This window comes from Drosophila guanche, unplaced genomic scaffold (genome assembly GCF_900245975.1).
Source record: "Drosophila guanche unplaced genomic scaffold, DGUA_6, whole genome shotgun sequence".
In the NCBI taxonomy this organism is placed as follows: Eukaryota; Metazoa; Arthropoda; class Insecta; order Diptera; family Drosophilidae; genus Drosophila; species Drosophila guanche.
This window is the reverse complement of record NW_022995747.1, coordinates 653,303-673,870: the sequence shown is the minus strand read 5'-3', so window position 1 is coordinate 673,870 and position 20,568 is coordinate 653,303. Positions and strand designations below refer to the sequence as shown.

Sequence of the window (20,568 nt, the reverse complement as noted above, 5' to 3'; positions counted from 1 at the left end):
AAAGGTGTGCAGGGCAGCAAATTGATGACAAATGAGTCAATCAGAATCGAGTCGGCAGCTGTTTTGCCCAAAAACCAAGGGCCATGGACCATGGACTAAATAAATGTGTGTTGGCTGTGAGCCTCAAGTGTATTTAAGCCGCAGCCAAGGAATATTTCTAGTCAGTTGAAAAACTACCTATAGAATGTTGGTCCACCACTGGATAATGCTCTGCCTGAGCTGCACGCTGTGCGGTGCAGATTTTGATTCGGAAACCGAGGTGGGCAAGTTCCTGAGGCACCTGGAAGTCATTCCCGATATAATAGAAACTGGACCACAGGAGTTTCTCAATGTAAGTAAAATCCCAGAGGGATCACGCCGTTGATTTTGTATAACCTCCCCTCTTAGGTCACGTATCTGGGATCTATTGAAGCGGATCGCGCCGTGGAGCTGCAGCCCATGCAGGTGCGCGATGAGCCCTACGTGGCCTGGAACGCACCCATGACGAACTACTACACGCTGCTGATGATCGATCCGGATGCGCCCAGCGCCCAGCAGCCTTCGGCGCGGGAATTTCTGCACTGGATGGTGCTTAACATTCCCGGCAATCAGCTCATCATGGGGGATGTTCGCGTCGGCTATGTGGGAGCCATACCGGCCTCTGGCAGTGGCATGCACCGCTATGTCTTTCTGCTCTACAGGCAACGGGACTACTGTAAATTCAATTTCCCCAAACTGCCCAAGCACATTCTAACGGGACGCAGCAACTTCAAGAGCATGGAATTTGCAAAACGCTACAAGCTTGGCTATCCGGTGGCTGGCAATGTCTTCACTGCCGGCTGGAGCACCGATGTTCCAGCCCTGTACGACTCCATCTCGCAAGGGGCGCACCAAAAAGAAACCCACAAAAACTTGGAGACGTAAAAGTAATGTGAAGATTAACTCAACGACACTTTTGCAGGAATAAAAACACAAAAAACAACAAATGTTTTGATTAGTTTTAACACACTGCAAAAACCGTGAAAATAGCTAGGGACCGACATGCGTACGTGACTCATGTTCTCGCTTATTCCTTCCTTTCTTCTTCTCCCGCTCACTCCACTGCTTAAGCAAGTGGTCAAACGGTTAAAAGTCCGCTCTCCCACATTATAGCAGAATAGGCAAGCAACATGGAATAGGGACAGGAGGAGACCATGGAAGATGACAGAAGAGAGCATGGAATTATGGGTTGTCTCACAGACGGCTGGAGCACCGATGTGCACCATCTTACTAGGGACACACCAAGAAACCACGCTGTTACACTTTTATAGCAATTAGACCACCAACAAAAATTGTAATTATTTGGTAAACACCTCGATATCCGTGAAAATAGCGCGGGATCGATGCGTACGTGACTCAGCGCATGACCACATAGAATTTAACACTCTCCCGCTCACACCCCTATTCCAGCAAGCAAAACGTTGCGGAATTAGCGTGCAAAAAGGAAGAGGAACAGATGGAGACCGTGGGAGGTGACAGAAGAGAGAATGAGCGAGCGCTAATCCGCATCTCCACCTACCTCTCAGCTGCATTCACCGTTCCAAGCGGTCTTTTCGCATTTATTTTTTATATGTAAGTATGTGTGTATGTACATATGTATGTGACGGTTTAATATATAAATGCAAGTAAATGTCCCTAACATATGTACATATATTAAGATCATAGCATTCCTGGCCCTTTTCGTTGCTTATTGTTCCAGCAGTCTATAATTTAATTTTGGAAAATGTCGAGCTCCGAGGCTGCCGAATGCTTTGCAAAGCATGGAATAGTTCCAGATATACTCCCTGCGGCGCCAGCTGCTCTGCTCACGGTAGGATCCCAATAAGCGTGTGACCTTTCTGACCGCAATTAACTCCACGTAGGTCACGTATGGAGGCGGTCTGGTCGTCGACAAGGGAGCCGAACTGACGCCCACTCAGGTGAAGGCTCATCCGACTGTGGAATGGGACGCAGAGCCGGGTGCGATGTACACGCTCCTCCTTACCGATCCGGATGCGCCCAGTCGCAAGGAGCCGAAGTTCCGTGAGTGGCATCACTGGCTCGTGGTGAACATACCCGGCACACAGATCGCGACTGGGGACGTGCTCACCGAATATGTGGGCGCTGGGCCGCCCGACGGCACGGGTCTGCATCGCTACGTTTTTCTGCTGTTCAAGCAGAAGCAGAAGCTCTCCTGCAAGGAGAAACGCATACCCAAGACCAGCGGCGACAATCGGGCCAAGTTCAGCACCAGCAAGTTCGTGGCGAAGTACGATCTTGGCACTCCTGTGGCCGGCAACTTCTTTCAGGCCAAGTACGACAGCTATGTGCCCAAGCTGTACAAGCAGCTCTCTGGCAAGAAGTAGCATTAAATATGGTCACAAATTGTATGTCTGATAACTATTAAAATTCGCATTGAAGCGCGACGAGTAATTAACCGCGAGCTTCTCGATCAGAGGACGGGGTTGGCTTTTCCCATTAAAAAGCTCTCTGGGCCAGACGAGACTCGCTTTAAGAGTGTGCCACCGGGCCAAACTGGTTTCAGTTGCTGTCAGACCTTGTTCGGGATCTGGTCGCGCCTTTTCACACAACCAAGTCGCTGCTCCGTTTTCCAGTTCTGTGCCGAGATGCTGCTGATTCCCATACTGCTGGCCAGCATTGTGGCTGTTGCGCAGTCTTCCGCCTCCGTGGAGGAGGTCTTTGCGTCGCATGAGGTGGTGCCCGATGTCATTGCCCAGGCACCAAACCAGTTCCTAAAGGTGGGGCAACGCAGACACACAAACAAAACTTCACAGAAACTTCGCAGCAAACTAAAACTATTTAAAACTTTCCGTTCAAAGGTCACCTACAAAGAGGGACTCGTGGCGAAGGAAGGCGTAGAGCTAACGCCCACACAGGTGAAGGATCAGCCCTTGGTCGAGTGGTCTGCCGCACCCGGCGACTACTACACACTCATCCTCACCGATCCAGATGCGCCCAGTCGCGCCGAGCCAAAGTTCCGCGAGTTCAAGCACTGGGTGGTGGTCAACATTCCCGGCAACGATGTGGCCAGCGGCGATGTATTGACTGCCTACATTGGCTCCGGTCCACCCAAGGGTACGGGCCTCCATCGCTACGTCTTCCTGCTGTACAAGCAGCCCGGCAAGCTGGACTTTAAGGAGAAGCACGTAAGCAACAAGTCGCGTCGCGACAGACCCAGCTTCAAGGCAGCCAAGTTTGCAGAGGAGTATCAGCTGGGCAATCCCGTGGCCGGCAACTTCTACCAGGCGCAGTACGATGACTACGTTCCAGAGCTCCACAAGCAGCTGTCCGAGGAGTAGACGATTATTGCACACCTTTTGACATCACATTTTGTGGATTAATTATAGAAAATCGCTTTTGGTTTTATTGACTTTAGTGGAAAGTATTCTATTCGTGTTGTGGGTTTTTGGGCGGGACAGTCTATTTACCGGCTGCTGTGGCCAGTGGATTGCGCAGCACCAGGATCACAGAGTCGCCGCGCAGAAACATTTTCGAGATGAAGCGATCCTTGTTGACGGGCTTCACCTTCTTCTTGCCCTTGCCCGTGCGCGGCAGCTCCGTCCACATCTCCTTCACGTTCTCCAGCACCATGTTGCAATGGCGGTCGAAGGCCTTCACGCGGCCCAGCAGCTTCTTGTTGTTGCGGCAATTGATGAGCACCTGCGTGTTGTTCTTCACCGACTGTGTGAGCACGGACAGGGGTCCCGTGTTGAACTCCTCCTCCTCCTGGCGGGCCAGCTCCTCGGGTGTCAGCTCCGATTTTGGTTTCACAAGAGCCCTGCAAAATAATTCGAAATTATTTGACGCTACAACAATGGGCAAAAGCCGGCACACAGCACATGTTACTGGTCGGCAGGGGTCTCAGGGATTGGGTTTTCATAGTTTCCTGATGTTACTTACATGTTATAGTTTCTTAAGACGTTGGTAAATGCAAGAAGGTATGGTTCTTTATTGGTTTTTAGTTAGTTTTTGTGGTTTTTCTTAACAAACGCGGCTTTTTTTACTTTACTTTGCTTAGAGGTGGTAAACCGTGCTACCGCGGAACTATCGATAAAATATACCGTCGGACCCTCCAAAATATCTTGCAAGGCGGCATATAATTCTTAATAATTGGGCTTGAAGGTATACAAGATTAACAAACTATTTAAATATATAACCCAAAAGTATAAATTAAAGCCAATTCAGATAAGATTTTAGTTTTTCAGCCATTAAAAAGTGCTGTTAGACGCGCACCTTGTCGGTATATATATTTCGGTATATTTTTGATGTTCTTGCGGTATATTTTATCGATAAGTCCGCGGTCGCTCGGTCCGCACGAGTTTGGAATTAGTTTTAAAAACTTATTTTCATGGCTGCCAAGAAACCCAAGATGACCCAACAGGTAGATGAGGCGGCTGAAGTTACCACATGCACCTACTGGGTGCCGCGCAAGAAACGCCACTGCAAGATGTCAGCCAACATGGGAAGCCTCTTCTGCGGCGCCCATTGCCCTGCCACTGAGGAGAGCCAAGATGTGGATGCGGCTGCTGAACGGATTCCCTGCCCACTAGACCCGAAGCACACTGTGTTCAAGAGGAAGCTGGCCAAGCATCTGACAATCTGCAATGCCCGGGAGCTGGCCAGCACGCTGCCCTACATCGTCAAAAACGTCAACGCCGGCGAGGAGCTGGAAAACCCCGAGGATGAGGAAACAAACAGCAAGCTGAAACTCCACGAGCTCGAGGACACTGAGTTCTACAGCGTAATAGACAAAGTGCGGACATTGTACGAGAAGCACGTGGGCAACAGCATCGAGGATCTGCACCTGCAGCACGCCAGCCTCGAGGAGCCGCTCAGCCACGAGGAGTACGGCCAGGAGTCGCGCAAGCATCTGGTGCAGGCCTCCGCACTGTTGGGCATCCTAGAGCACGACCAGCAGCTGACGGACAGCACGAGTTTCATTGAGTTTGGCGCCGGCAAGGGCCAGTTGGCCTTCTTCCTGGCCACAGCGCTGGAAGCGCTGAGCCTCTCCCACTCGCAGGTGGTGCTGATCGATCGCATGTCGCTGCGCCACAAGAAGGACAACAAAGTGACCAACAAGGAGCTGGTCCAGCGCATCCGCGCAGACATCGCGGACCTCAGAATGTCCGCTCTGCCGGAGCTGCAGCGGACCAAGCGGAATGTCGCCCTGTCCAAGCATCTCTGTGGAGCGGCCACGGATCTCACGTTGCGCTGTGTTCTGGCTGATGGAGCTGCTGCCACTGACTACATCCTCATTGCCGTGTGCTGCCATCACCGCTGCTCGTGGCGCTCCTACGTCGGCCAGTCCTGGCTGCAGGCGGCCGGCATTGGACCCCGGGAGTTCGCCATCATCACCAAAATGGTCAGTTGGGCGGTCTGCGGCACGGGCGTCAGTCGGGAGCGTCGCAAGGCCATGGCGGAGGCTCACGAGGAGCTCGGCGAACCGCCCACCCAAAGACTGACCCGAGAACAGCGCGAACAGATCGGCTACCAGTGCAAAAGGATCTTGGATCACGGCCGTCTCGAGCATCTGCGTGCCAATGGCTTCGAGGCGTCGCTGAAGTTCTATGTCCCGCGGGAAGTAACGTTGGAAAATGTCGTGCTGCTAGCCAGGCGCAACAATCCCAAGTGCAATAATAAAGATAGTTAATTTTAAAGATTATTTCTACAAGTTGTTCAAAGGAAGGGGGCTTAAGTGGGCTTAGTTCGATTCCGATTAGTGGAACACGATACATTTTTGGGGGTCAGCTGTTGGTGACTCATAAAGTTTTGATTGCGTAGCAATCTATACCCATTCACGTAACGTTGTATGTTATTTTTGTGGATTGACCGTTTTAGTTTTAGCCTTATTTTGCAGACATTTCGATAAAAGGCAGTCCTGAAAACTAGCCGATCTTGAGGAGCATTAATTGATAAACCGGATAAATTTAAAGTTTCATGGCTGAGACTCCTAACTAGCTAGTAATATCAAATAGAACATTAACATCGTGGAATATGATTTAGGAATACGGTATATTTATAAAATGAGAAGGTATTTTTTTTAGGGTTTTGCGGTATATTTGATCAATAACACTGATTTGCTGGCAAAAAAAAACATTTATCATTTTTGGAACAAAACATCTTAAATCCTGATCAAAATGGCACATAAAATGAAGGCCATCAAGTGCCCCACGGACGAGCTATCGCTGACGAACAAGGCCATCGTGAACATCAACGATTTCACCGAGGAAGTAAAGTCAGTCTCCCTCCCCGTACCTTTTGGCTGTGTGTGACGCCAGCGCTGCGCTACGTGGGCGTCTCTCTGAGCAGAGCAGCGACTAATTTCATTGTTTTTCTCATTGATAGATATGTGGACATCTCGCCGGGACCCGGACAGCACTACATTTTTGCGCTGGAGAAGATTGCGGATATGCCACGTGATCATGTGGGCTTCTCGCTGGTGCAGCGCAAGTGGGCGTCGTTGTCCATCAACCAGGAGATCGATGTGCGTCCGTACCGCTTCGACGCCAGCTCGGACATCATCACTCAAGTCTCCTTTGAGACGGACTTTCTGCAGAAGAAGACCACCACGCAGGAGCCCTACGATTCGGACGAAATGGCCAAGGAGTTCATCATGCAGTTCTCGGGCATGGCCCTGACTGTGGGCCAGTCTCTGGTCTTTCAGTTCAAGGACAAGAAATTCCTCGGCCTGGCAGTCAAGACACTGGAGGCAGTGGACCCGCGCACCGTGGGCGATGGCAAGGAGCCCAAGTCGCGGAATGTCCGCTTCGGCCGCATCCTGGGCAACACGGTAGTGCAGTTCGAGAAGGCCGAGAACTCGGTGCTGAATCTGCAGGGCAGGTCCAAGGGCAAGATTGTGCGGCAGTCGATCATCAATCCGGACTGGGACTTTGGCAAGATGGGCATCGGCGGCCTGGACAACGAGTTCAACGCCATCTTCCGGCGAGCCTTTGCTTCGCGCGTCTTCCCTCCCGAGCTGGTGGAGCAGCTGGGCATCAAGCACGTCAAGGGCATCCTCCTCTATGGACCCCCCGGCACTGGCAAGACGCTGATGGCCCGACAGATTGGCACCATGCTGAATGCTCGCGAGCCTAAGATCGTGAATGGGCCGCAGATCCTGGACAAGTATGTGGGCGAGTCGGAGGCCAACATCCGGCGGCTGTTTGCTGATGCCGAGGAGGAGGAGAAGCGGCTGGGACCCAACAGCGGGCTGCACATCATCATCTTCGACGAGATCGATGCCATCTGCAAGGCGCGAGGCTCCGTGGCGGGCAACAGCGGCGTCCACGACACCGTGGTGAACCAGCTGCTGGCCAAGATCGACGGCGTGGAGCAGCTGAACAACATCCTCGTCATCGGCATGACCAATCGCAGGGATATGATAGATGAGGCGCTGCTTCGACCTGGCCGCCTGGAGGTGCAAATGGAAATCAGCCTGCCCAACGAGCAGGGCCGCGTCCAGATCCTCAATATCCACACAAAACGGATGCGGGACTTCAACAAGATTGCCAGCGATGTGGACAACATCGAGATCGCTGCCAGGACAAAGAACTTTAGTGGCGCCGAATTGGAGGGTCTGGTTCGTGCCGCCCAGTCGACGGCCATGAATCGCCTTATCAAGGCGGACTCCAAGGTGCACGTCGATCCCGAGGCCATGGAGAAACTGAAGGTCACCCGCTCGGACTTTATGCACGCTCTGGACAACGACATCAAGCCGGCATTTGGCACCGCACAGGAGATGCTGGAGAATATGCTGGCCCGCGGCATTATCAACTGGGGTTCGCCTGTGTCCGAGCTGCTGGAGGATGGCATGCTGTACGTGCAGCAGGCCAAGGCCACGGAGAGCTCTGGCCTGGTGTCCGTGCTCATCGAAGGTGCGCCCAACTCGGGAAAATCAGCGCTGGCCGCTAACCTCGCCAAGATGAGCGACTTCCCCTTCGTGAAGGTCTGCTCGCCCGAGGACATGGTCGGCTTCACGGAGTCCGCAAAGTGCCTGCACATACGCAAGATCTTCGACGATGCCTACCGCTCGACACTCAGCTGCATTGTGGTGGACAACGTGGAACGGTTGCTGGACTACGGATCCATTGGACCCCGCTACTCAAATCTCACGCTGCAGGCGCTGCTGGTGCTGCTCAAGAAGCAGCCGCCAAAGGGCCGCAAGCTGCTAATTCTGTGCACGTCGAGTCGTCGCGAGGTGCTGGAGGAAATGGAAATGCTGCCGGCCTTCACATCCGTCCTGCACGTGTCCAATCTGTCCAGTTGCGATCACGTGCTGGCCGTGCTCGAGGATTCGGATCTGTTTAGCCCCGAGGAGCTGCAGAGCATTGCCCGGAACATGGCCGGCAAGCGGGTCTGCATTGGCATCAAGAAGCTGCTCGCGATAATCGACATGATCCGCCAGTCGGAGCCCAACTATCGCGTCGTCAAGTTCCTGTCCAAGCTGGAGGAGCAGGGCGGCTTGTCCATGGTGGCGCGTCCCCACTAGCTACCGACCGTTACGGAACTCCGCCTGTCCGTCGTGGAGCTCAACGATGCTTTCTAGGCCCTACAACGATGGATGCTTGCCCATTCCATCAGCTCAAATATTGTGACCCCGAAAATTTGATTTGGCGAACATTCCATGGATAGAATGGGTGGCCTGGAAGACTTGCCTGTCCCTGTCCCTGAGTCTCGTGTGTCTTGTGTGTGTAATTATTGTAATTAGTCGTCCCCTAGCTGTATTATGATTTAACCAATTGAATTAGCCCTTGGCAATTGTTCATTAAAGTTGTATTAGAACATTTTGTAAGCGCAAACAAAAGACCTAAAATGTAACTGAATGTCCAAGTATAATCCTAGCCTCGCTCGCTGTCTAAGCACAAATGTCATGTTCTGCGAATGCCCAACGAACCAAAAGACTTTCTGTAACTGGCATTTAGCGACCAAGGAGTTGCATTGCCCGAAACTAGTCAAATAGCACAAAAAACAGACAAAAGACAGATCAATTCGGAGCAATCCTTTTATACGAAACATGTTGTATTTTGTACGTTTTCTGAAGCAACTATTTTGGAATTTATCTTTAGATGATTCAACCAAACGAACAATTTTTGTATACAAATCCAAAACCGGGCCAAAAGTCAGTTAAAAGAAAAACTTATATGTATATTCCCTATGACTCTTTGAGTGCAAAATGTGTCCACTATGTCCAAGTAGAGCTATACGAAGTAATAACCATACACGTCCTCTCTTGGAGGGACATATCCCTTCCGTAGGGTATATAAATATCCCTTAGAGGGTAGTTATACTCGTCATGTTGTATAACAGTTTGCACTGTGCTACTACTAGATCAATTTAGGTTTCAAAACTAGCTTAAGAAGGTGCGTGCATTGACTGCAAGTCAATTCTGCTCGAGAAACTGCACTCCCAACAAAAAACCATCGACCGATAGATGAAATATTAGCCGCAGCATCGAATTAATATAATGACAAATGAGGCTAAAAATGAATTCATTTTCCAGCACCCAGAACATAAACCTGTATTCGATGTACTTTTAATAATGCAAAAATTATTCTCTGTATTCATTGAAATATGATAAATATATCTAATAAATTTATGTATAAATGTAAATGTCAGTATTGAATCATCAAGTGAGCCCTTAAGGGAACATCTCAATTGAAAACTAATAATTTAAATTATTTAAATTAAATTCTTTTCAATAATGCTTCTCGGTTCGCCGCCAGACGTCTGTCCAGCTGAGAGGCGTCAGAAATTATCACCAGCCAGAGCCGTGACATAGCAAAAGCCATAACCCGATACACCAGACATCGATCAGCCGTTCGGACGCCGCACTGACCCGCCAGCAGAGGCTGAGCTCGGCGCTGGCCAAGACAGGGCCAGTCTTGATGGCACGGAACCCAATCAATGCTGACCACAACCAGTCAGAGTCGCCAATTGCCGACTGCTCCAATATGTAATTTAAATAAATGATTTATAATGAAAACACTCGAGCAGTGCGCGCGTCGTATACGTAATATGGAGTAGAGCAGATAGGAGCATAGATTAATTGATATATGAAGCTAATTGCGCTCGGCGCCCATTTGTGGTGCGAAGCGGTTCAGTCCAGTGGCGGAGAGCGCCACTTTATCAGCGCTTCTGAGGAATCCTGGGTCCAGAGCCGGAGCCAGAGACACTCTACAGTGTCGCGACGGTGTCAGGTGCCGCTTATTAACTAATTAAAGCTGCATAGTTGTTGAGATCTTAAAAATTGATTTGCATTGCCAATGGAATGGAATTGCCGCTGGCTCTTGTCCCACAATTAGTCCCACAAATGCATGCTATCCGGGAACTGTCCCTTGAACCATTTTCCACGTCACGGAGAGGAGAGTGCAAGCAACCCGATCCCGTCGACTCATCAACCCACCCACCACTTAGCAGGCCAGTGTGTAATTAGTGGGTGGGCCTGATCCGGGCCTGTCCGTCATCCGCTCACGTATGCAAAAGTTTTTCGTGACGAAAGTCCAGTCGGACAAAGTTCAGTGACCGGGCCAAAAATGCAACGACGAAGCCCAAAATTAAAGCCAAAACGGATTTTCATTCAGCGTCGTCGTTTCCCTTTAAAAATAAATGCGAAACTTTTACAAATTTGTATTTTTGTTATTATTAATTGAACCCCGCTCTCGGCCAGGGCGCACTTGTCCGGCCAAAAGCAAAGCCAAAGCCAAAGCCCGCGCCCGCTGCCGAGCCGCCGCCCCAGTCTCAGCTCAGTCGCGCCCCTCGTAAACTTTGAAACCGGCCCGAGACGACTGCGGCCTCACTGCTGACTGCCTGTTGTTGTTGTTGTTGTTGCTGTTAAAAGCGCAAACGCCGGCAGCAAAAGGTTCGATTTCACTTTCGCACGCTGTCTCGAGAAAGGTGGAAGAGGCAAACGAGGTGGAGGAGGGGGAGGTGCAAGCGCATCTGGAGCTAAAGCTGGAGAGGATATGGGAATGGGTAGGCTGTGACGCGGGCTCTGCTCTGTCATGTGTTTTTACTTAGCTGCTCTCACTTGCTTTCTTTCCAATTGAATGCGCTCACTCTCTTTCTGCTCTCTCTCTCTTTGCGGCACCGTTTCCTTTATCGATACACTGCAATAAAAGTACATCTTTCGCTGATCCACTAAGATAACGGCACATAAACAAAGCAACGAGGAGGAACCTTTTTTCGTCAGTGCAGCGCAACCGAGATTTGTTGTTGCATTTTCTAAACGGTTCTTTGGGTCCCTCTCTTTCATTCCCCAACCCATCCCCGCGCAATTGTTGTACTTATTTCGCTTTATTAGCTTTCTTTCCAATTGAACGCTCTCTCACTGTCGCTCTCACTTGCAGCTTCGGATCTGTTTCCTTTTTTCATATCCATTCATACACTGCAATAAAAGCATATCCCTAGCGGTTCCACTGAGATAAACTACACATACACAAGGCAAATGCAAGTAGAAAGATTTTTTCTTCAGTGCAGCGCAGCCGAAATTTTTTGTTGCATTTTCTAGACAGTTCTTTGGGTCTCTCTCTCTCTCTCTCATTCCCCAGCCCACCCCCGCGCAATTGCTGTAATTCGCTAGCATCGCTGGCCCACCGATGGCGCTGGTACCCGGCGTACCAGCTACCTGCTGCCGCCGCTGTGCAAGTGAGAGTGAAGCAAAAGACAAAAGCAAAAGCAAACATCATGCAAAAATCTTCCTGCATTACACAAACGCGGAAGGTTTTTTCGCGCTGTACTCGCACATTTCATGGATTTTCCAGAGCTCCAACTGCATTTTCATGGCATTTTCATTGATGTTTTCAAGCGTGGTGCATGTGCCCGTATGCGAAACCAGCAGTTAAATTAGCTATTTTACCCGTTGCGCCTCCACGCTGCACTACAATTTTACACTGCAGTGTCTCGGACGGTGTTTGGGCATATTTTGTATGGTTTTTCTGTTGTTTTGTTGCAATTTATAATTGAGTTGCAATTTGGCATGCGAGCCAAGAAGTGGCCAGGAGAGTCCAGCCCGAAACTATTTGTGGTATTTGTGGGGGGGCAGTTTCGTGGAACTTGCATGCGTATTCGTCATCAAGTAGATATGGGCAAAAGCATTTAAATTGAGTGGAGGGGGTAAAGGGCAACCAGTGGGCATCTGTATTTATATCGCATTTATATCCTAAACAGAAGACGCAACCCACAAGCTTACACAAAAAACCCTAACCATGAGGCATGATCAAAAGCCGGTAACAAACCGAAACACAAATCAAAACGCAGCAGCCAGCAGCCCGAAAATCAGGGCAAAAAGCCGGCGCAGAACCCAACGAACCACTCGAAATCTGTGAAAATGTTGCCGCACGCGATCGGGACATTCGGATTCGCATTTCATTTCATTTCATTTCGATTCATTGATACACACACAGCCTCCAGCAGCAGCAGCAGCAGGAGGAAAAAACATCATGCCTCGCCTCGGCACAGTTCCAAATTAAATAATACGATCAGAGATCTCTCTCAGTGTGTGTGTGTGTGTGTGTGTGTGTGCTCCTCCTTATTATTATTATATTGTATTCCACCCTTTTTTTGCGTGCTGCCCAGAGCGGCGTTTTTTTGTGCCATTTTCTTAGGAATTCCTTGGCACGCAGCAGCCGCAGCAGCAGCAGCAGCAGCAGAGTCCATATCCCCTGTCGCATGATCAATCAGAACGTTCCATCAACATTCCCCGATCTCAATCTGGATCTCCTCTCTGGGGCACATACACACTATTGACTTCCCAGCGAGGCGTCGTAGTTCACTTTCCTTTCTGTGTGAGACGGCAGCTGTCGGGGGTGTAGGGCGGCACGTGCCTAGCTTCTGCTTTCTTCACTTTCGTCGGTGGTGTTCTCGGGTTACGTTACCTTTCGGAGTTACCCCTTTAGCGGGGGGCCACGCCCTCAGGTCATTATAGCGCACACTTACGCAAGGCGGATATTGATTTCGGGATTGGCAGCAGACGAAGACTAAGATGTCACGTGGAGATGACATGCTCCGGATGACATCTGTTTGTGTGCCCATTGTGTTTCACTTTTCATCAAACTTATATTAATAAGTTCCTTGGGCCATAATTAAACCGAATTTGATATTTCCGGCAGACACTTGGTTCACTGAACCCACTGAAAAATCCTTGAACCCACACGATCAAGACGCCAGACGAAATAAATATTTGTATACATATGTATTTGCCAATAATCTATTTCAAACAAAGAACCAAAGAACCAAAAAAAAAACTAAACTTAGAGAAGCGTCGCGTCTGCTGCCCTTTTGGGTTCTTGGCGGCACCCTCACAAAATTATTGACCAGCGTTCCATCCAACCCAAGGAGTCGAGGAAACAGCCCAGGAAAAAAAAAACGGACAAGAAGTCCGCACTCTGACTGACTTTGAGCTGGACTTGTCTGTCTCTCACTGGAATGGGGGATGGATGCTACCCAAATATTTCTGTTGGTCAGGCAAGGACTTCTGTGCGGTTCGTTCATGGTTTTTTGCCAGTCCCTTTTCCCCCTACTCCACACAGACATTTTTCATTCTAATCAACATGCTACAAAACATATAATTCGAAATTTTTGATATTTCATCTGACCATTTTGCGGAGAAAATTGCATTTAAACGCCTATTATGCGCTTTTTATTTGCAAACCCATACTTTCAGGCCCCGATTGCCCTGGCTGACTCAGTCAGTCATGCAAAAATACAAATCATTGTTTAAGTATATACGCGAAGCGTAGCTATCATACATATATCTCGAGCAATATGGTTCATATTCATACTCGTACAGTCATACAGAGACACTCTGAACTGTCAACTAGTCGGCCAGCTGGCTTCCTGCTTTGGGAGTTAATTAAATAAAGTCGTAATATCGTTAGCAAATAAAATAAATTGTCTTCAATTACATGAAATGACATCCAAGGCGCAATCTCAGTGGTGATTGACCTCTTTCAATGTGACGACACTCTTGGCTTGATTGCCCCGAACTTCGCCAGGAAGATAACTAAAGTTCATTTATACTCGCTCAGCCCCATGGCTCTGCGCCATGCACTTAATCAAAAAATACGACAAAATCAAGTGTAAACAAAACTGCATCGCAGATCTCGACTCGAGCTGGCACTCGACTCGGAGACCGACTGCGACTGCCTGCGATCGGGTGCATTGAACACATGAATATCTGGCAACAAAATACACATTTAAATCCCATGTACACATGTACAAATAGTCGCCAGTTACTGTTAAATCGGTTTTAATTTAAAATTTAAAACAAAAGGAGGAAGCTGTGAAGAGTAATTAGCGCACATTGCCAGAGCTGTGAGGTACTGCAGTGTGGAAATGTATTTAAATATCATATAATATTTGATTTAATAATGATTAAAGTTTTCCTTGAAAGTTGAATTTTACGTGTAAGGATTTTGGAGTAGCTACTGCGGGCACTTCTGGTTTCTTTTTGTGACCAACGTCAGCCAGGATAAAGCACTTAAATTACTAATGATGAGTGTGTTAATTATTATGAATAGAGATTCAACATTCTCTGTTGCAGCCAAGTTTTCATATGCCCAAACTGGCTAACATTTATGCATTTCTGCTTGCAATTATTATAAAATATTCTCATCCATGGATGTCACAAATCGAACAAAATCGATCCAGTTTGGCTAATATTAGAATCAAGATATGCATGCACATACGCAAGTGTATAAATCTAAAGCGATCTCTGCTAGAATTGTATAAGAATAATCTCGCCTTCTAATGCCATGTGGTTGACCTTGGCGCTCTACCGAGAGTTTATTGTCCTTTCAATAGAACACGCTGAATAAACTCGAATTTTAGCTGACGTACCCAGAGATAATCATATATTTCTTGAAATATATATTATATACATAGCATATGTACAGTTTATATGTACATACTTATGTGCTGCACTAATTCTGCGAGGAACTAGTTTGAGATTCCAATTCCGACTCCGATTCCTGAAAGCCGAACAATAATAAGCGAGCGAGCGAGCGAGCAACAACAACAAAAACAGTCCACAAAGTGCATATAAAAAATGTATTTATGTCCCAGCCGTGCTGACTGACTTCAGATGCTACAAGTATATCCCAATGTCCCAAGATGCTGCTCTTCCCCTCGCAACAGCTGACTGGATCTACGCGCGCGCCTGTTTAATTGCATCTGCGTGGGCATCTCCTCCTCCTCCTGCTCCTGCTCCACTCCCTCCTCCTGGGCCACTCGTTTGTGGCATCGCTGTGTGACTTTATGCAAATTAAACAAGTTCGCTGCCAAAATATAGCCGTCTGCCGTTGATTTGTTGTTGCTCTGCTGCTGTATTTGCTTTTAATTATTTATTTGCATTTATGTGATGAGTGTACGCTGTGTGTGTGTGCACTGTACAGGTGTATTTGTCAGTGTAAGTAGTTTGGCTAGCCCCCCCTCCAGAGCACTGGCTGCTTTTGTGGTGTCTGCCCAAAAAGCGATTCCAAAAACCCAAAAAACCAAACATGTTTCATGTTTTTTGGGCGTTTGCTGCTCGAGGAATATCTACGCTATTATTGATTAGCTAAATTGTTGCTAATTAGTTTGACTTTGAACTTGATTTAGAGCTTGTTTGCTATGGTGGGGGCACAAATCAGTCCCATCAGTCCTCGATCGGTGCAAAGAACGAACCGAAGTCACGTTCTGGACACTCTTTTTGCAGCTGATGTCAACTGATCTATAATCGTTCTGCCTCTTGTTATTCAATTTCCAGTCTGGACAGTAACTGGCACTGGCTAGCCCCCATTCATGCCCTAATTGCCGCCCAGTGGAACACATTTGGAGCGTTTCATGATCATGACTAAGGTCAGATTCATAAAAAACCGCATAAGCTGCGAGTAGACCCAATTTAGCGGACACAAAACGACACACTCGAAATTTGTGCGCAAAGAAATTAAAAGCGAGCGAAATGGAAATTGTTTATACAGAGACCCGAGACCAGACCCTGCATTTGCATAAACATTTGCACGTTCATTGTGTATCGAGGCATTGCGGTTTTGGGTGTCCAGTGCCGTCTCGTTTCGTCTCGTTTCGTCTCGTCTCGTCTCGTATTGTATCATGTGGATGGATGGCTGAGAAGACCCTCGCAGAGGCGCTTCCATTTTCAAGGGTTTGCCTTGTCTGGCAGCTCGGATTTTCCGTTTGCAACATTGAACTTGAGAGCTCTCCCCGATCTCTACGATTTGCTGTGGCTGTTCAGGTGTTGCCGGAGTCAAGTGCTGCCGGATCTGGATATGTTGTTGTAGCTCTAGCTCTAGCTGTAGCTGTATCTGGATCTGGTGCATAAATCATGCGCGTCCGATGATATCACGTGTTATAATTAGAACGATGCATTTTCACTTTTCACATCCCCAACATCGCGCGATCAAATGTCCGTATCCGCATAGGGCTGGCCAACTTGACAGCTGAAAATCGTGATATTTGATGATAGCACGAATGGAGGGGGAAGAGGGGGAGCAGCGACACCCCATCGAGCCATCGATGGAACGAACCAATGCCCGTAAAGTGTCGTTCATTATGACCTCCTGGTTGCATTTGTTGTTGCCGGATTGCCATGCTTCTTGTTACAAAGTAATTGCTGGCGGCTCTTTAAAATATGCACCAGCGATACTGTCAATAGTCTGAGAGTATCTCTGGCCCGCTGGCCCACTCCAACTTAGAACTGGAGACTCCAGTGGCCAGCAGGTTGGCCATGAGAACATGTTATTAAATTACTGTAATAATGTATTAGCTATGTAAGAATGCTACAAATGTTAATATGTAATAATAATTGTAATAGCTTCTTGTTGTTGTTGCTAATCTACTCGACTTTGGTCCGCAGTCCGCGGGAGGGTGCCACTACGCACCTTGCTACGAGTCGGAACTCGCATTTGACATTTTCATGTTCAATTCCATGAAAAGGAATTACACATGTATTTATGTGTGTGACTGAGTGACTAATACACTTGCACATGGGGGCGGTCCATATCCATATCCATGCGTCACCTCAGGCTGGCACTGGGCGGGGTTTGAGCTTCAGCTTCCCTTTTGGATCGAAAATAGATGCACAAATAGAAGCCCAAGGGATGTTCCATGCCTATAAATAAATTTCTTCATGAATGTTTAGTACATCCCTTAATTATATGCAAACATTCTGTTGGTTGGCTTTGGTGGCTTTCGTCAAGACTCAACTCAATGTATGAATATGTTAATTAATTTTTTTGCCACTCTTTATTCAAAAATTGTTACTGGTTGCGCGGCGTTCCCGGTGCGCATTTGCTTTCTTCTCTGCGTCGTCGATGATTATTTTGGGAGTTATGCAATCAACATTTCTACTATAATAACAACAAATTGGGGGGCAGAGTGTCAAGGATGTGCATATCCAGTTCTGATTGTCTCCGCATTTGATGAGAATTTATTTGTGTGGTGTGCGTTTTTTGGTGTTTCTTTTCTGGCAACGAGTTAAACTTGTAAGTAAACTTTGTCGGCGTTGTGCAATTAATTAATATTGTTTATAAATTGTCTCAACTGATGTCGAACAATTGCGTGTGTCGTGTTTTTTGGGGTTCTATTGGCATTAAATGCTCTAATTTATGGCAGAGCTAATGTCAAAAAGTGCTGCTTTGACAGCTAAATTAGCATTTTGTCTGCCATTTCCCAGCACTGACTGTGGCTTCATTTTCTATATTTACACAATTGCCAACGAGTCTCTGCAGCCAGACGCTGTCTGCGACTGTTTGCTTATCCGCCCACACACTGGTCGCTCGTTAAACATTTATAAACAAATTATGTCAATTTTTGCGTAAACATCGCCGATCGAATCACAGCCAATCGCTGCAGCATCGAGTGCAGACAGACCGATGTCTGCAGTGGCAAATATTGAATTGCAGTCTACGCTTTACGGACCAAAATGTGTTCCGTTTTCAGCTGTCACAGATTGCCGTTTGCTATTTTGTCTGAATGCAACAGCGTCGCGTCAACATTTGAGTTTGGCTTTGCATTTATGTTACTTGAGCTAAATTACAGCGCATGAAATACGGAAGTTGTTATTGCTATTACGGCATTGATTGCAACCTGCACTTAGAGAGCGGAAAAAACACACACACACAGATATGTACATATAGACACAGAGTGTGGGAGGGAGACCCGGCAAAGGGCGTTTGGCTTTGGCCCAAACTTGTATGCTGCTAATTTTGATTTATTGCACATTGCCTTTTCGGGCTGTTTTTATCTCCTTAATGCTTCCTGTGTCTATGACTAGTCTCTCACCCGCTCATTGAGACTGAATTGATCTCGAGTTCGAGTTCGAGTTCGAGTTCCAGATCGGAGCGTGGCGCGCGTGTTATTTGATATTGAACTTGGCTTTGGCTTTGGCTTTGACGCTTTACACCGAGTGTGTGTGTGTGTGTATGTGTGTGTGTGTGTGGCACGAGCTCTGTGTCTCGCGTAAAACTCGCTCTCGCTCTCGTTATTGTTTTTGTTTTTGTTTTTGTTGTCGTTTTTTCGTCTTATTCTAATTTATTAATTATTTATTTATGTTTTCAGCGAGCCCAATGCACGCCGTAGGTGGCAGGCACTTTTGCTCTGTGTCGCATTTTGTGCATTAAACGCCTCTGAGCCATTTGTATGATTATTGTGGATATTACTTATGCAAGAGCCAAAACCATGTGCTCATGTCTGTGGGGGGTGAACGCCATGCTACTTTATGTACATATTTTTGTGGCTTAACAGACACTTTTTTGTATTGAAAGTCAGTTCATATTTGCAGCCTGGCTAACCGGCTCTCTTGTGGCAGTGAACAAGTTCAAGGCTAGGAATTTGTGGAGTTATAATATAAGGAATTAGAGACTGCAAATTAAACACTAAATTTCTCGCTGAGAGGATGGCTTCCACAAATTAATTTCCAAATAAAATAATTTAACACCAAACCATTCTTATATTTTTATCAAAATTAATGCTCCCTAACTAGACCATTCAGTGATCGATTCAGTGTACATTTTGATACCTGTTGTGACGTTACAAATAATCCGGTTTCGTGTGTTCAAATTATACCCAAAAATAATTGAGTTGAAAAAAGTACCAATAAAGAACGCAAAATACTTGTTTCGCTCAGAATACGATAAGATAATTAATTGGTGCTAATCTGTGCAACAAAGAAACCTAATAATAATAACAGTAAGAATAATGTGCACAGTCGTCTGGCATAGTCCCAGAGTTTCAAATAAGAAACAATGAGAACAAAAAGTTCATTAAATGCATTCTGTTTGCCAGCAAGCAGACGAGTTTTGCTCCCAATCGTAATACTCCGAGCTGTATTGTTAGCAATTTAATTGCAATTTATACACTGGGAGGTAGGACTTGGCTTTTATGGGATTCTCACTTGCCAATCTCAAGGTCGCCGGGGAGGCTCTTCGCTGTGTTTGGTTTTTTAATGGTGAATTAAATGTCGCGACGGGGCTGGGAGTTGGGCTAATAGGTTTCATGCCCTGCTATGATTCAATCAATTTGTAATTTCATTATAAAAGCTTACATTACCGGCCGTCGGGGGGCCCAGGGTAAAGTCCGGCAGAAATTCGCACGAAGACACAGAAGAGGCAGCAGCGGTGGCCACATGACACCTCGAGACAAAAAGCGAAGCGAAGCAGAGGAAACCTTTCGAAGAAGAAGAAGCTACTATATGTGCTATGATACCATAGTCCACGAATAAAACTAAAGAAACCAAGAGACCAAGCACACACACACACACATCACACTTTGACGCTTACCAAAAAAAAGCTCACAAATAGTTCAATGAACTTTTTGTTGTTTTTGTCTCTTTTATTGTATGTTGCTATGCTGGCGCTCTCGCTCTGTCTCTCTTTGTTTGTCTCTCTCTCCCTATGAATGCATGTCTCGCTCTTCCTCTCTTTCTCAGTGTCTTTCGGCATGTGTCTGTGTTTGTATTTATTTATGCTTTATTTTCATTTGTTTCGCCTATTTGAATTCAATTTTTCGATGTAGCCACAAAGGTGGGAAATGCATTGAAAGCTCAGGCGACACAGACACAAGCATAGACATAGACATAGACATAGACATAGAAATGTTTATTTGTAGATCGAATCGCGCTTACAACAATCCAATACCCGGGCGCCATGGCTGTCTCGTCTTCATTTAAATATTAGTTGAGATCTCTCAGTCTGGGAGCGAAATTATTGTCACGTAGCTCAGACAGGCAGACCTGCTGTTTATTTTGAATGAATTTTGATAGCTGCATGCAGGTTGCACCCCCACTACCCACCACTCTCCATAAAAATACATTTTCACATGCCTCTAATCAAGCGTGAATAATCCCATTTTGGGGACCCGGCGGCCACCATGCAAAAAAGCCTTTAAGCTTAATTGTTATGCTGATAGAGGCGCTAGATGGATTGGTTTCAGCTTCAGGCACAACAAAAACACTCAACCCAGAGTCTCACCTGACAGGTGTACCAAGCAAATACAAATACACGCACAGGTACCAGTCGTACCTGTGTGCGTGTGTGTCTCGGCCAGCTCACGTTTCGT

At 47.2% G+C, this 20,568-nt stretch overlaps 6 protein-coding genes across 6 annotated transcripts; 5 read left to right on the top strand and 1 right to left on the bottom strand.

Moving 5' to 3' along the window:
* Positions 1-162: 162 nt before the first annotated feature.
* LOC117583006 (protein D1) lies at positions 163-945 on the top strand. The gene is made up of 2 exons (XM_034271157.1): positions 163-331; positions 388-945. The coding sequence occupies exons 1-2, from the start codon at positions 185-187 to the stop codon at positions 901-903; spliced, it is 663 nt and encodes a 220-aa protein (XP_034127048.1). The 5' UTR covers positions 163-184; the 3' UTR covers positions 904-945.
* Positions 946-1,697: 752 nt separating this feature from the next.
* On the top strand, positions 1,698-2,434 carry LOC117582747 (protein D2). Its single transcript, XM_034270687.1, has 2 exons — positions 1,698-1,828; positions 1,881-2,434. The coding sequence occupies exons 1-2, from the start codon at positions 1,742-1,744 to the stop codon at positions 2,361-2,363; spliced, it is 570 nt and encodes a 189-aa protein (XP_034126578.1). The 5' UTR covers positions 1,698-1,741; the 3' UTR covers positions 2,364-2,434.
* A 93-nt stretch (positions 2,435-2,527) lies between these two features.
* Positions 2,528-19,786, top strand: LOC117582746 (protein D2). Its single transcript, XM_034270686.1, has 3 exons — positions 2,528-2,756; positions 2,838-3,315; positions 19,755-19,786. Coding segments are annotated over exons 1-3 (612 nt in total). The 5' UTR covers positions 2,528-2,624; the 3' UTR covers positions 19,757-19,786.
* LOC117582748 (probable small nuclear ribonucleoprotein Sm D2) lies at positions 3,356-4,058 on the bottom strand. Its single transcript, XM_034270688.1, has 2 exons — positions 3,919-4,058; positions 3,356-3,796 (listed from the first exon to the last, which is right to left on the bottom strand). Coding segments are annotated over exons 1-2 (360 nt in total). The 5' UTR covers positions 3,921-4,058; the 3' UTR covers positions 3,356-3,438.
* LOC117582745 (tRNA:m(4)X modification enzyme TRM13 homolog) lies at positions 4,299-5,680 on the top strand. The gene has a single exon (XM_034270685.1). It carries the CDS (start codon positions 4,367-4,369, stop codon positions 5,666-5,668), a length of 1,302 nt encoding a protein of 433 aa, XP_034126576.1. The 5' UTR covers positions 4,299-4,366; the 3' UTR covers positions 5,669-5,680.
* LOC117582744 (vesicle-fusing ATPase 2) lies at positions 6,078-8,988 on the top strand. Its single transcript, XM_034270684.1, has 2 exons — positions 6,078-6,253; positions 6,364-8,988. The coding sequence occupies exons 1-2, from the start codon at positions 6,156-6,158 to the stop codon at positions 8,504-8,506; spliced, it is 2,241 nt and encodes a 746-aa protein (XP_034126575.1). The 5' UTR covers positions 6,078-6,155; the 3' UTR covers positions 8,507-8,988.
* Positions 19,787-20,568: the final 782 nt, after the last annotated feature.

Bases quoted from the DNA above. Each gene is read 5' to 3' on its own strand.
- LOC117583006 (XM_034271157.1), top strand. From the start codon at position 185: ATGTTGGTCCACCACTGGATAATGCTCTGCCTGAGCTGCACGCTGTGC. The intron at 332-387 runs GTAAGTAAAATC...CTCCCCTCTTAG, and splicing joins GACCACAGGAGTTTCTCAAT to GTCACGTATCTGGGATCTAT.
- LOC117582747 (XM_034270687.1), top strand. From the start codon at position 1,742: ATGTCGAGCTCCGAGGCTGCCGAATGCTTTGCAAAGCATGGAATAGTT. The intron at 1,829-1,880 runs GTAGGATCCCAA...AACTCCACGTAG, and splicing joins CGCCAGCTGCTCTGCTCACG to GTCACGTATGGAGGCGGTCT.
- LOC117582746 (XM_034270686.1), top strand. From the start codon at position 2,625: ATGCTGCTGATTCCCATACTGCTGGCCAGCATTGTGGCTGTTGCGCAG. The intron at 2,757-2,837 runs GTGGGGCAACGC...TTCCGTTCAAAG, and splicing joins CACCAAACCAGTTCCTAAAG to GTCACCTACAAAGAGGGACT.
- LOC117582745 (XM_034270685.1), top strand. From the start codon at position 4,367: ATGGCTGCCAAGAAACCCAAGATGACCCAACAGGTAGATGAGGCGGCT.
- LOC117582744 (XM_034270684.1), top strand. From the start codon at position 6,156: ATGGCACATAAAATGAAGGCCATCAAGTGCCCCACGGACGAGCTATCG. The intron at 6,254-6,363 runs GTCAGTCTCCCT...TCTCATTGATAG, and splicing joins GATTTCACCGAGGAAGTAAA to ATATGTGGACATCTCGCCGG.